The sequence below is a fragment of the Electrona antarctica genome (assembly GCF_951216825.1).
Source record: "Electrona antarctica genome assembly, chromosome: 1".
NCBI lineage: Eukaryota > Metazoa > Chordata > Actinopteri > Myctophiformes > Myctophidae > Electrona > Electrona antarctica.
The window spans coordinates 25713141-25726019 of NC_136806.1; the positions used below are offsets into that span (position 1 = coordinate 25713141).

The following is a 12879-nucleotide window of genomic DNA, read 5'->3' on the forward strand; positions in this document are numbered from 1 at the left end:
TTGTTTGAAAAGGCCTGAAGAGGCAGCGATCCATTAGTTGTAAATGATTGTGTTTGTTTTTTTGTGCGAGTGAATGCAGTTTGTTGTCCTACCAAGCCTTAGAAACTGGCCAGTGTGGTGTTTATTGGCACAGAAGCTAACAATGGACCAGAAAAGTAATTTGGCAAAGAAAGGGGCCCTGGCACAGAGGAGAGGTCCCAGTTTCCCTCTGTTATTCTTGGTTAGAGTGCGTGTGTGTTCAGGTGAAGGCTGTTTTTAACCTTATGACAAGAAAAGCAGGAAATCATCCATTTCCCCAACATTCAAAACGCAGAAGCAATGCATATTGTGATCGACAGACTGATCCTAGAGCTGCAGTGAGACGTGACTTGCAATGTTTGCTTATGTATTTTATATTTTAAATGTTACGACTGCGGCACAAAATAGCAGGAAGACTATATTCCTCTACCTTATTTCTGCTCCTGTTTTTTATTGTAATATGGATTAGTCCGTTGAATCATTCCCAACTTTTATTGTAATATCGATTACAAGATTCAACAAGGTCAGAAAAGTAATAAAATGATATCGCATTTACAAGCTCACAGCACATATTTTTTAAGACATTTTCTATATGATTTTATACACAGTTTTTGTTTTTAATTCAATTAAATGGGTAGTCAGACTAATCGATTTGGTCAATTATAAAAAATCTATTTGAACTTTTCACGTCGAGTTGATGAACAAAACATACTGTTTTTGATTATTCTATTGATCGAAAAAGTAAATTGCTCAAATCCTCCCACCCCCCCTTTCTCTCTCCCTTTGTTTCTCTTTTCATCTGTTCTCTCCCTTTCTCCTGTGCAGGTGGACATGAACCTGAACGAGGAGAAGCAGCGGCCACTGCGAGCCAAAGACATCGGCATCAAGCGAGAGATGGTCTCCCAATACCTGCACACCTCCAAAGCTGTCAGTACTTGCTCCCAAGTATAGCTAATACACAGTAAAGTCCTGAGTGTTCATTTATCGAGTAGAACCAAACAGACCTATACTAGGCATGATTTTTACATAATCGCCTAATTGCAATTATTTGAGATAATCGCGATCATTTTTTGCAGAATCGTGATAATCATTTCCATGTTGAAATTGCAGAAATGGCAGCTTACAACATGCATCGTAAGCTTGTACATCTGCTATTTCAGTATGTCAGTATGTATATGTATAGTGTCAGTACTTTCTATATTTAAGTTATTTGACTATCTGTCCTGTTCGAATTTTGATTATGAAGCCTATAAGGCCAACAGAAATTTATTTTTTATTCATGTGTTCCAATGTTCAATGCCATAAACACAATTATCATTTTGTAATCGTGACAGCCCTAAACGGACCTTTATGGGCCCATTTGGTTGCACGCAACAAAATGCTTCCCTTGAGAAGACGGCAGTATAACACTGCTCCAACATGTGGAATATAAATATAATAATAAAATAACAATATACTTTATTTGCATAGAACCCGTAATGCTCTACTTCGGGGTCTAGCCCAAGGTCTGTAGTGTTATGTGACTGAGAAATACAGTCTAAGACAATAAATGGATTTCTAACGAGTCGGTGTATACGAAATTGCTATCAAGAAGATATGGTAGCAATGCTGCCAAGGAACAAAAGCAGCTGTCTCCCACCCCAACACCAGCTTCTGGTGAAAGGGTAAACGATGCTTTGAGAGCACCAGGTGCAGTATAATGGAAAAAGCCCCTGAAAGGGCCGGGAGAAGCAAGCACAGGTGGCCATAATAAATCGCTCACTTGAGTGTAAAATGGTCTCATTCAGAGAAAGTAATGCCTTAAAAATTAAGATTAACTGCTGCCTCCAAATCGTCAATGTTGAAATTACCCCGCATATACTGTTAGCTGGCTAAGAAATACAGAACAGCTGTGAATGCAAGTAACAAATGATTTGGATCATCTGTGTGCTTGCGTGTGTGCGTGTCTGCATGCCTGTGTGTGTGTGTGTGTGTGTGTGTGTGTGTGTGTGTGTGTGTGTGTGTGCGCACACGTTATGTGTCTTAGGGTCAGAACCAGAAGGAGAGTACCAAGTCAGCCATGGTGTATATCCAGGAGTTGAAGTCGGATATCCGTGACACACAGCTGTTGAGTGTTCTGGAGTCACTACGAGTCTCACTCAATAACAACCCTGTCAGGTGACGCACGCACGCACACACGCACGCACGCACACACACACACACACACGCACGCACACCTTTTTGCGCACACTCTCATCCTGTTTAGCTTACTACCTGGATGACTCCTCTCTCTGTCATTTGAACATAGGTAAATTGCCTATGGCCTACGCTCAGACATTTTAGCCTCAGATCAGACTCCACCCTGCACATTTGATATTATTGATCTGATAGATCAGTTTGACCTATTAAATAATTTAAATGATGACACACTACATAACATTTATTTTAACTATTGAAAAGCACTTCTGTAAACTAAATTGATTGGTATACACATTGGCTTGGCCATGCCAGTGCATCTATAACTGTAGATATTTCTGTCACCTCAAACGTCAACCCATTAAAGCTCATGACACTATCGACGATATTCTTAACAATTATTCTATTGATGATTACTTTTTTGAAAATAACCGAGAAGCATGTTTTTCCTATTCTTTACATTTATACATTGTATTATTATTGATTAAAGCGACGAGTCTGATTAACCACTATTGTACCTCTTAATCATTCCCTTTCAGTCAACTGACAAACAGCCTAGTAGTATAGTTGTACTGTACATACTGTATGTTTCTACCCTCAGACTTCCAATGACTTCTCTTGCCACTGTGCTGAACCCCTTCCCTCCAGCTGTACACTAGATGCCCTCTCTTTGGACATTTGTATTGATTTAATTATGTCCACCTCTTCTTACCCTGTGTTGTAAACTTTATTTCATTATGTCCACCTCTTCTTACCCTGTGTTGTAAACTTTATTTCATTATGTCCACCTCTTCTTACCCTGTGTTGTAAACTTTATTTTCTACTGATCTTCCGCTTGGTGATTGTTTGACTGTACAGTATGTGCTGGCACATTTTGCTACTGTGTTTTGTTTGCTGCAACACTGTACATAAAATAAAAGTGAACTGTGGCCTTTTGTCCACTTTCCAGCTGGGTGCAGAATTTTGGACATGAGGGTCTTGCCCTGCTGCTCAGCCTGCTGAGGAGACTGCAGGAGGAAAGAGATGAGTACCCGTAAGAGAAGCACACCACCAATAGTCAATAGCCATGATAGTACATTGTACGTGTTACTAATATCTAACTGTTCCATTCCTTCTCTACCTGCTTTGACCAGCAACAACGGAGTAAAGTGTCAACATGAAATCATCCGCTGTCTCAAAGCCTTCATGAATAATAAGGTACGGGGCCCAAACTGCCAATAAATCAGGTTTTCACTGTACCTGACATATTTGAACCAATAGGTGTTTTTTTAAATTCATTTTGTTAATTATCTTTACTGTTAAGGTTAGATTTATTTTTAGTTCAATGTCTTGATTAATTGATAGGTTTCTTTAGGTTCCAAATTAATTATGTCATTGTACTAGTGCTGCTGGTGGGTGAAATACATTTTTACCACTAGGTGTCACCCTAAACTAAATCTGGCCCTACTAATTTGGTTCAAAATTGTAATTTTAGATTACAAACTCAGTTTTCTCATTCTCATCTGTATTTAGTTTATAGTCATGAATAGTCATGACTAGTCACCTAACACCAAGATAAATGTGGAACATCAAACATGGAAGAAAGAAAGTGGATGATTCGTTAAGCCGGACTCATTTAATTCACTCTGAGCCAGGAAAGACTTATTGCAATGGCTCCCAAAGTGGGGTCCGCAGTAGTGCTTGTGGGGGTTCCACAGATTAAAAAATATATATAGCATCAAAATCTGTTAAAATCTATATACATTGGATATTTGAAAATAGCCAATCTACAACTTTTTGAAATATTTTAACGACACAAATCTTGTATGGGGGCCCCGGCAAAGAATATTATATGTTTTTGATGGGGGCCAAATGCATATTCATTTGGGGATCCTTGACATGTAAAAGTTTGAGAACCACTGCCTTATCGTACCCTGCTGTGAAAAAGTGATTATAGAGGCATTCTTAGTGGTCTTCCTCTCCTCCTCTCTCATCCTCCATCCTCCCACTGCAGTATGGGCTGAAAGCCATGCTGGATTCAGCCGAGGGGATTCCTTTGCTGGTACGAGCCATCAACCCCAGGATGCCGGCCATGATGACGGACGCCGTCAAGCTACTCTCCGCCATCTCCATCTTGGATCACTCAGACGACCTGTAAGTACTAGTTAACACTAGCATGTCTGAATTAAAATCACTACTACTATGACGGCTAACGGTCAGGCTGACCGGTGTTTTTCGTGCAATTCCATTGGCCACTCTCTCCCTGCATCTCTTCACACCTCTCCCCCCGTGGCGGGGGGTTGACGACTTGCCATTGTCTTCTAAATGTCACATTCCAACTAATTCAAGGCAGCGTTTCAACTCGACAGGACAACTCAAAGTTATTTTTCAACATGTATTTATTTAGCTATGCTCAATAGATAGGTGGAAACAATACGCCAGTCAGTCAACACACCATATTTCACCATATTTTTGATGCGCTGATATATGAAATGAATATGCGCGACAGCTGTGCGTGCGTGCGTGCAAATCAGAAAAGTTTAGGCTACAGACAAAGGAGTTGGGAGTTTGGGAGCGGCCGGCTAGCCACATATTAGCCTATATATATTTTAAAAATACCCAGCATAATTGTTGGGAAGGCTAAGCCTGGCCTAGCCGCCGCCTATGATCGATGTCATTTATATATATTTGATTTATTGTGCCAGCAGAGAGATCCGTAGCAGCAGCACGGTTTATATATACACCATAGGATAGATCAAGTCATGTGACGCATCACCGCCACAAATAGTGCTACAGCGTTATCTAAAATGCACTTCCGCATACCTCACCGTCAGTTACTTGGATATTTTCTCCCTCTCCACGAGAGAGAGAGAAAAAAGAGAGCCGTGGTGCGTGGAAATCAGTTCCACTGGTCGCGTGCAGAAAAGTTATTTTCTTTTTCATTTCAGTTTACCAAACTATAATTATAGTGACGATCTGAGCGCTATATATTCAATATAGCGCTCACATGTCACTATAATTAATTACCCTTGCGCAGCAATTACACTGTCCATCTTTGTATTGAGACAATAAAATAAATACGACATTAGCGTTATATATTGTCATTTTTATATAGAGGGGATACATTATAGGGAAGGAGGTCTATCGCGTTGGAATGATTCATGTCATTGATTCATGTCATTTTTACACTGTTCGTTTAGCGTGCCCTCCGAAAAATAAAGTAAAAATATTTTTGATGCGCTGATATATGAAATGAATATGCGCGACATAGTCACAATGCTATAAACTTTATTATTCCAACATAATTATGCTAAAGATGGTGTGTATAGTCAACATATTTCTTTTTCCGTTTCGAGAAATAAAGTCAGACATCGTTATTTCTGCAAACCGCATATAAGAAATATAACATCTAAAACAACATTTAGTTTATGTAAGTTTGTAATGTAAGTTTGCCTACATGTGGACTTCCACATGTAGGTTGGAATGCAAATGACACATTAGCTTGAACAATGCCCGTCTCCAGCCGGGAGGAAGGTGTGAACAGCACGGCTTGTGGGGGAGAAAGGGTGAGGGCTCTAAGAGCGGTCCCACGGACCGCAAAAGAGCAGACATTTTAGTAGAATTATGTCTAAAATCATATTTCCAAAACGTTTCAGATGAAAAAAAAAACAGAGATGGTTTGAATCGAACATTTAGAAAAAGTCATGCAAGGGGAACTTTCTCAGGACTTCATGGGCAAAGAAAATCCACTTCAAAATTTCAAAATCGGTCAGCCTGACCGCTCCGACGCGCTAGTGTTAAAGAGTGCAGTTTACCACGTCACATGACTCATTTGTCCGTTGCACTTCCCCAGCAGTTGTTGTGCACATGAGTAAGTCTGCTCCAAAGCTCAGAGAGCAGAAAGCCATGACTCATTTGTCCACTTCCCCAGCAGTTGTTGTGCACATGAGTAAGTCTGCTCCAAAGCTCAGAGAGCAGGAAACCATGATTCATTTGTCCACTTCCCCAGCAGTTGTTGTGCACATGAGTAAGTCTGCTCCAAAGCTCAGAGAGCAGAAAACCATGACTCATTTGTCCACTTCCCCAGCAGTTGTTGTGCACATGAGTAAGTCTGCTCCAAAGCTCAGAGAGCAGAAAACCATGACTCATTTGTCCACTTCCCCAGCAGTTGTTGTGCACATGAGTAAGTCTGCTCCAAAGCTCAGAGAGCAGAAAACCATGACTCATTTGTCCACTTCCCCAGCAGTTGTTGTGCACATGAGTAAGTCTGCTCCAAAGCTCAAAGAGCAGAAAACCATGACTCATTCCGGATGTCATACCGACAAGGCTTCATTAATGTTTCCCCTCAACTTCTACATCCAATTCAAAGTACTGATGGATGGTGCTTCACATACATGGGCACTAGAGTACACATTACTCTGTGTATTTATTATAAATTCAATGTTCACCATCTCAGCCATGAGTATTCAAGCAGTGTAACGTACAGTCTTGTTACATCTGCAGAGGGATGCTTATTGAATCACCAACAGTTCACGGTCCCAGGGAAATAAATGTAATTCACAAACTCGTCGCACTCCTGAACTCGCATTACTCAAACTACAGACAATCATAAAGTAGCACTCAATATAGCAAACAGGGGTTTGCAGAGTCATGAGTTGGTGTAATGATGTTCAAAAACACATTGGAAAGCAATGCATGTAGCGTGGTAGAGAATAATATTCAACTTGGGGGAGAATCTTCTGTGAACAGGTTAACAGGTGGGCTGGGTCTTAATGGATCACAGCACCACAGTGATAGCGCTTTCGGAACAGATGGTTACCCAGATAGTCAGGGCAGGCAGACGGCACCTCCCGCTCACCCCTTCGGTCCGTCTTTACAGAGGACAGAGTCCTTTAAAGAGGACGACTGGTGACCCACTCAGCAGTGCAGACACCATGCTGGAGCTCGTCCTTGGAACAGGTTGAGTCAGACTGCCTGCTTGCCCGTCTAGCTGTCTGTCTGGCTGGCTGTCTCGGAGGCCGCAAGGACGTTTGTGTTAGAGGACAGAACTGAAACTGGGGGGAAAAATAAGTGGTGATTAATGACCAGGCAAACAAATTGAGATGAATGGAATATTCAATATCATATTCAGCCGAATTTGATATTAATCAGCAGTATGAACTGAGGTAGAGTGAAATTGAGGTAATTCCCCAGTGGTGTGTATTCTCTCTCACTTCAAGCTATTATTGGCATGAAAGTTCAAAGACATTAGGTGTAAATGAACATTTATATTATATTCTATTATATATTTTGAAACCATTTCAGCATTATGATGAGAAATGAAGGAGATAAACATCAGTAAGTGATGAATCGACTAATGACAGTTGTCTTTTTTCTTCAAGGAGATCCTTGCATTTTGATTTGATCAGAGGATGCATCAAATACTTTGAATTTATATATTATTTAGTAAAGAATGTGGTTCTTATTTAACTTTAATTGCTGCAGTGTAATTTGCTACTCTCTCTCTCTGCCCAATGAAGCAAACAAACAAATGCCTATTATTATAAGCCTGTAACTGTGTGGTGGTGTTTCTGTGATTGCAGTCATGAACGTGTTCTGGAGGCCATAACAGTGGAGGCGGAAAAACTGGATATCGAGAGATTTCAGCCTCTACTTACGGGCATGAGCAAACATAATATCGCTCTAAAGGTACACACACGCACACTCACACACCTCCTGAATTCTGAAACACACATTATGACTTCCATACGAGGTCACTGGACTGTACCAGCATTTCAGGCTATGATTCAAATCAAAGAATTAGCCACCTCACAAAATGGATGCCAAATCGTTTATCAACACAGCGTCCAATGCTCCGTCCAACAACACAGCAGACAATAAATTGAATTCACGTACAGTAATATTTCAATTGGTAGTTTTAGTTTTAGTTTTTATGTTTAAGTAGAAAAAAGAATCCCGCACACTGTCTTCACTTGAGATTGGATTTTATTGCAACGTTTCGGTCGTCAGACCTTCATCAGGCATGCTTGATGAAGGTCTGACGACCGAAACGTTGCAATAAAATCCAATACGGGCATGAGCAAACATAATATCGCTCTAAAGGTACACACGCGCACACTCAAACACCTCCTGAATTCTGAAACACACATTATAACTTCCATACGAGGTCACTGGACTGTAATATTTACAGTACAGTAATATTTCAATTGGTATTTTTAGTTTTAGTTTTTATGTTTAAAAAAACAACATAGCACGGACGATCCTCTTTGAAAGGTGGTGGTGTCATTACCTGTTGTGTTCACCAACACCATCAAGCTAGCCTCCCTGTGGTGCGTGTCCGTTTGTAGTATATGGTGCTATGTTGTGTTTGTTTGTCAGGCTGGCTGCATTACGCTCATCAACACTCTGATGTAGTATATGGTGCTAAGTTGTGTGTGTTTGTCAGGCTGGCTGCATTACGCTCATCAACACTCTGATGTAGTATATGGTGCTATGTTGTGTTTGTTTGTCAGGCTGGCTGCATTACGCTCATCAACACTCTGTAGTATATGGTGCTATGTTGTGTGTGTTTGTCAGGCTGGCTGCATTACGCTCATCAACGCTCTGATCAGTCGAGGAGAGGAGCTAGACTTCAGGATCCACATCCGCTCTGAACTGCTGAGACTGGGGCTCAAAGACCAGCTGACGGTAGGGAACACACACACACACACGTGCGCGCACGTGCACACACCTTCTCAACTTCTTATTGATCTGCGTGTGAACTCTCTCTCACACACACACACAGTGCCGACTCTAAAAAAGTTTTCTGTTGGTTGTCTAAACTTAGTTATTTGACTGACACGCTGTCTCCCACCTGCTGTCCTGATGATGTGCCTCTTCATCTCCCTCCGTCCTCCTGCCGTCCGTGTCACTGCAGGAGGTGAGGCTGATCGAGAACGACGAGCTGAGGGTGCAGATCAACGTGTTTGAGGAGCAGGCGGAGGAGGATTCTGAAGAACTCAGAGCGCGCCTGGACGACATCCGCTTTGAGATGGAATATCCTTCAGGTCAAATTAGCCTAGGAATGCCTGGTATAGGCCAGGGCCATGTTTACAGGTCTGCCCTCACAAAAAAATGTTTTTTCTCCTCATCATCACTTCTTTTTCAGGTCATTATTTTCTCTTATGTCGTTAAATTCAAATCACAATTGGTTACTGTGGGGAAGTATGCAGTCGCGTGTTCACAGCCGAGGCTGTCGCCCTGCATCCTCACTGCATTTCCCATTAGCATGCGTGTCATGCACAGACACAATCAAGAATGAATTGACACCTTCAGTAACATTTAAAAATGAGTTTCATCTATCGGCATAGAGCTGAATTGAATTGACTCCTCGCACAATGTTAATCATTCGTTGACAGGATGACCCCCTTAATCTTCGCAGTAAATTAAAACATCATTAATCATTCTTGCTACAGTAGACTAGGCAGGCCTGACATTTGACATTTTGTTGTCAATCAGCAGGCATCAGCATGGTTTGTTTCATTCTCGAAAACTGTCAAAAAATGTGACAAGTCTGAAGCCTTTTATTAATGACATGAAAATGCAAAGAAGACTGATGACATTGTGGCTCCCATGTGGATCTCAAACCTCATCCATAATTGGACAAGTTATCAGCCCACTCTGACCACCATGACTCACTCCCTCATGAGTGATGACGTCAGTCAGCTCTATATTTGGGAAAGGTTTCAGCACGATCCAACACCGTTGACTTCCATCCATTATAAATTACAGGAGGTACTTCCTTAGAAATGTGTTGCTGATCGGTCCAGCGTTTTGCTAGGTTAGTCCTGGACGACGCACACACATGCACACACGCACGCGCATACATGCCTCTGCTAAATGTTGTCAACAGGCATACAGAAATTCCCAGATTGAACAAAACAGTACTTATTTTCGAATAAGCATATACTATATTTTATGTAGGTTACTTCACACTAGTTGTCATGGTACTTGTCGTCTTCCCCCATGTAAATCGAGACTTGTCTTTCTGACTATATTGAGTCTGTAGTTATTATAAGGTGATTGGTATATGACAGTCTCCAAAAGATTAAATCACTGTACTGTAAATATGCAAGACACTGAAGTTAGAAATTGAAAATAGATAACAGGTAATGGATCTAAATGTGTTGATAGAGAGGTAGGCTTTAGCTTACACTCACTATACGCTATCATGATTCCCGACCATAAATGCATGCAGTGCTAAATTGTCAATTATCAAAGGTATGCTTCAACAGCAGAGCATGTGAGCTGTTATTTGCTGGTGAGAATAAAATACGGAGGCATTCATCATTTATAAAAGAAGGGTCGTAACTGCCGTGGTTTAGTGAATGTGATGTCAGTCACATCATGACTATTGCACCCTGCATACCGTTCACCTGGTGTGACAACCAATTACAGTTTATGGAAGCATGTAGCCTGGATCCAGCCCAAAGACCCCGCCCACTCTCTGAGTGGACTCCGTCTCTTGGTCTGGTGTTGCACTGTGAACCTATAATTTCTTCGGTACAAAAATGTATTATCCAATGAGAATCGGCGGTGGGGGTGGGTCTAACGAACGACCAATCAGCGCCGAGTCCCGTTTTCAGCGTCATCGCACAGCGCAACACACAGGAAGGAGGGAAAAACAACACCAATGGCTACTGGTTGAGGGAAATTCTAATCCCCTCCCCCTTGAAATCGCTCAGACAGGAGACAATGTCAGACTGAAGCTTCAAGAAAGCGACAGTCTGATAATCAGGCTAGGAAGCATGTGAATCTATAAACAGTTGTGTGTGCATAAAGGGCATAATTGTGCGTATGCCTAATATGTCAATCACTAAACATTTGTTGAAGATTAGAACACGTACATTATCTGTCAAACACTCGTTAATAACTTGATTCAGTGTTGCTGAGGGCAATAATTTGCACTTTTAAGATGGTATCAAATGTAAATGAAAGGTGGGAAAGCTCAAATTAAAAACAGTTAAAAAATGTCTCCTCTAATGAGGTGCTGCAAACATGTTGTAAACAATGTAAACAAACAAAACAATCTTCAAATGAGCTCTCTTGACTACTTGAGTCTAGTGAAGGCTACATACATACTTCTATCTTGTCTTGTAACTTTAACACAACATTCTGCACCATGTAGCCGTTATGTCGAGCCCTACAGTACTAATGGATCATATTTCATTTTAAGATCTCAGATATTTCATAGAAGCGACGGGTAAAGTCTCAATCCTTGATTTTGTAGACAAACCGGAACATATGTTTAGAACAATGATACTGAAACATAATTTTACATATCGTCTAATAGCTTAGGAACAGAATTCTGTTCAGTCGTGAGATTTCTTTTGCTTGAATCCCTACGTATATCATAATATTATTCATGTTAAAGATCAATAACTTGCTTCTCCCATATCGAGTCCAAATAAAAATACAATTAACCACAAATTCAAATTAAAGCAATCCTTCCCAAGACGCCAATCTACCTCCTGAACCACTGCCGCCCAAAATGTTTGGGTGAGTGAAATTAGTTTAGGTGGTTTTTCGGTGATATCGCAAGTCCCTGGCGTCACCACCACCACTCTGAGATAGTTTATTATAATCACCAAGTGTGTGGTCCGATCGATTGAATTGTCTGGTGTGTGCAGGCTTATGGTACAAAATAAAATAAAATATAAATCTGTCTGTGGTCTTAGGGTTACATTTTTTAAATCTTAAGATTTGATAATCCTCTAGTGTGCACCCTGTGCCATCTGAGGTGCTTTTATTGATCAGATCATTCTTTGATATATTCTAAGTGCATTTTGTTTTTGTTTTCCCCCTTGAGAACTTTTCATAGCACTACCAAAATGTTTTGTATTTAAATGTGAGTAGAAATGAAAGTTGAACCGAAGAACCAGTCAATTCTGTATCTTTGCAGTTCTGATTTTCACCACCAGGTGTCTCAATGGTACCGTTGGGGTGGTGCGTTCATTTTCTCATGCACAATAGATCTGATAACCCGCAGTTGAAGCTCACTGACAGACACTGAAATGAAACCATATACCCTAAAATGTTGGACAAACTGGGTTGAAATACACTTTTTGCCTAGCCTGCTGTCTTAACTTAACTGTGGAAAGAATGTTATGTCAAGCAGGGTGTTTTTGCTACCAGGACCTATATGCCTGCCTGTAAACTGCCGGCTCTCTATAATACTTATTTTCCTCTATTAGGGACATAATTATACAGTACAAATGTTATCATATAGAAATATGAATCCGCTTCTCACTATGTGACCACATATTTAGTGTCATAGTTTATATATTTATGTGAATAGTTACATTTGTAAATGCAGTGTATTCATGTGTTTGTCATCGATCCTTAACGGGTGTTCCTGTACCGATGTGAGGGAGGTGTTTGATATCCTCCTCAACACAGTGAAGGATTCCAAAGCCGAAGGCTACTTCCTGTCCTTGATGCAGCACCTGCTGCTGATCCGCAATGATTATCTGGCCAGGTAACGCGCACTCAGTCTCACACGCAAACACACAGAACTCATCAATACATAAAGATTTAAGGGCCCCGGGCCTTTTTAAAGGCCCTCAGATACTCTGTGACTTATAGATTGTTGTCTAATGAATAATGGATGAATGAATGAATAACATAATAAGGCCTGCAATTCCAAGCCACGTTCCTGTCGAGTTCACA

The 12879-nt window shown here is 40.9% G+C and overlaps 1 protein-coding gene across 3 annotated transcripts in view; it reads left to right on the forward strand.

Annotated features, from left to right (window-relative positions):
* diaph1 (diaphanous related formin 1) overlaps positions 1–12879 on the forward strand; it is a 140566-nt gene that overhangs the window by 51172 nt on the left and 76515 nt on the right. For all 3 annotated transcript variants that reach the window (XM_079510800.1, XM_079510798.1, XM_079510799.1), the window contains 9 exons: positions 844–945; positions 2045–2175; positions 3143–3226; positions 3327–3390; positions 4187–4326; positions 7755–7860; positions 8749–8859; positions 9089–9207; positions 12572–12688. In XM_079510800.1, coding sequence (XP_079366926.1) covers positions 844–945; positions 2045–2175; positions 3143–3226; positions 3327–3390; positions 4187–4326; positions 7755–7860; positions 8749–8859; positions 9089–9207; positions 12572–12688 — 974 coding nt within the window. The remainder of the gene's footprint in view (positions 1–843; positions 946–2044; positions 2176–3142; positions 3227–3326; positions 3391–4186; positions 4327–7754; positions 7861–8748; positions 8860–9088; positions 9208–12571; positions 12689–12879) is intronic.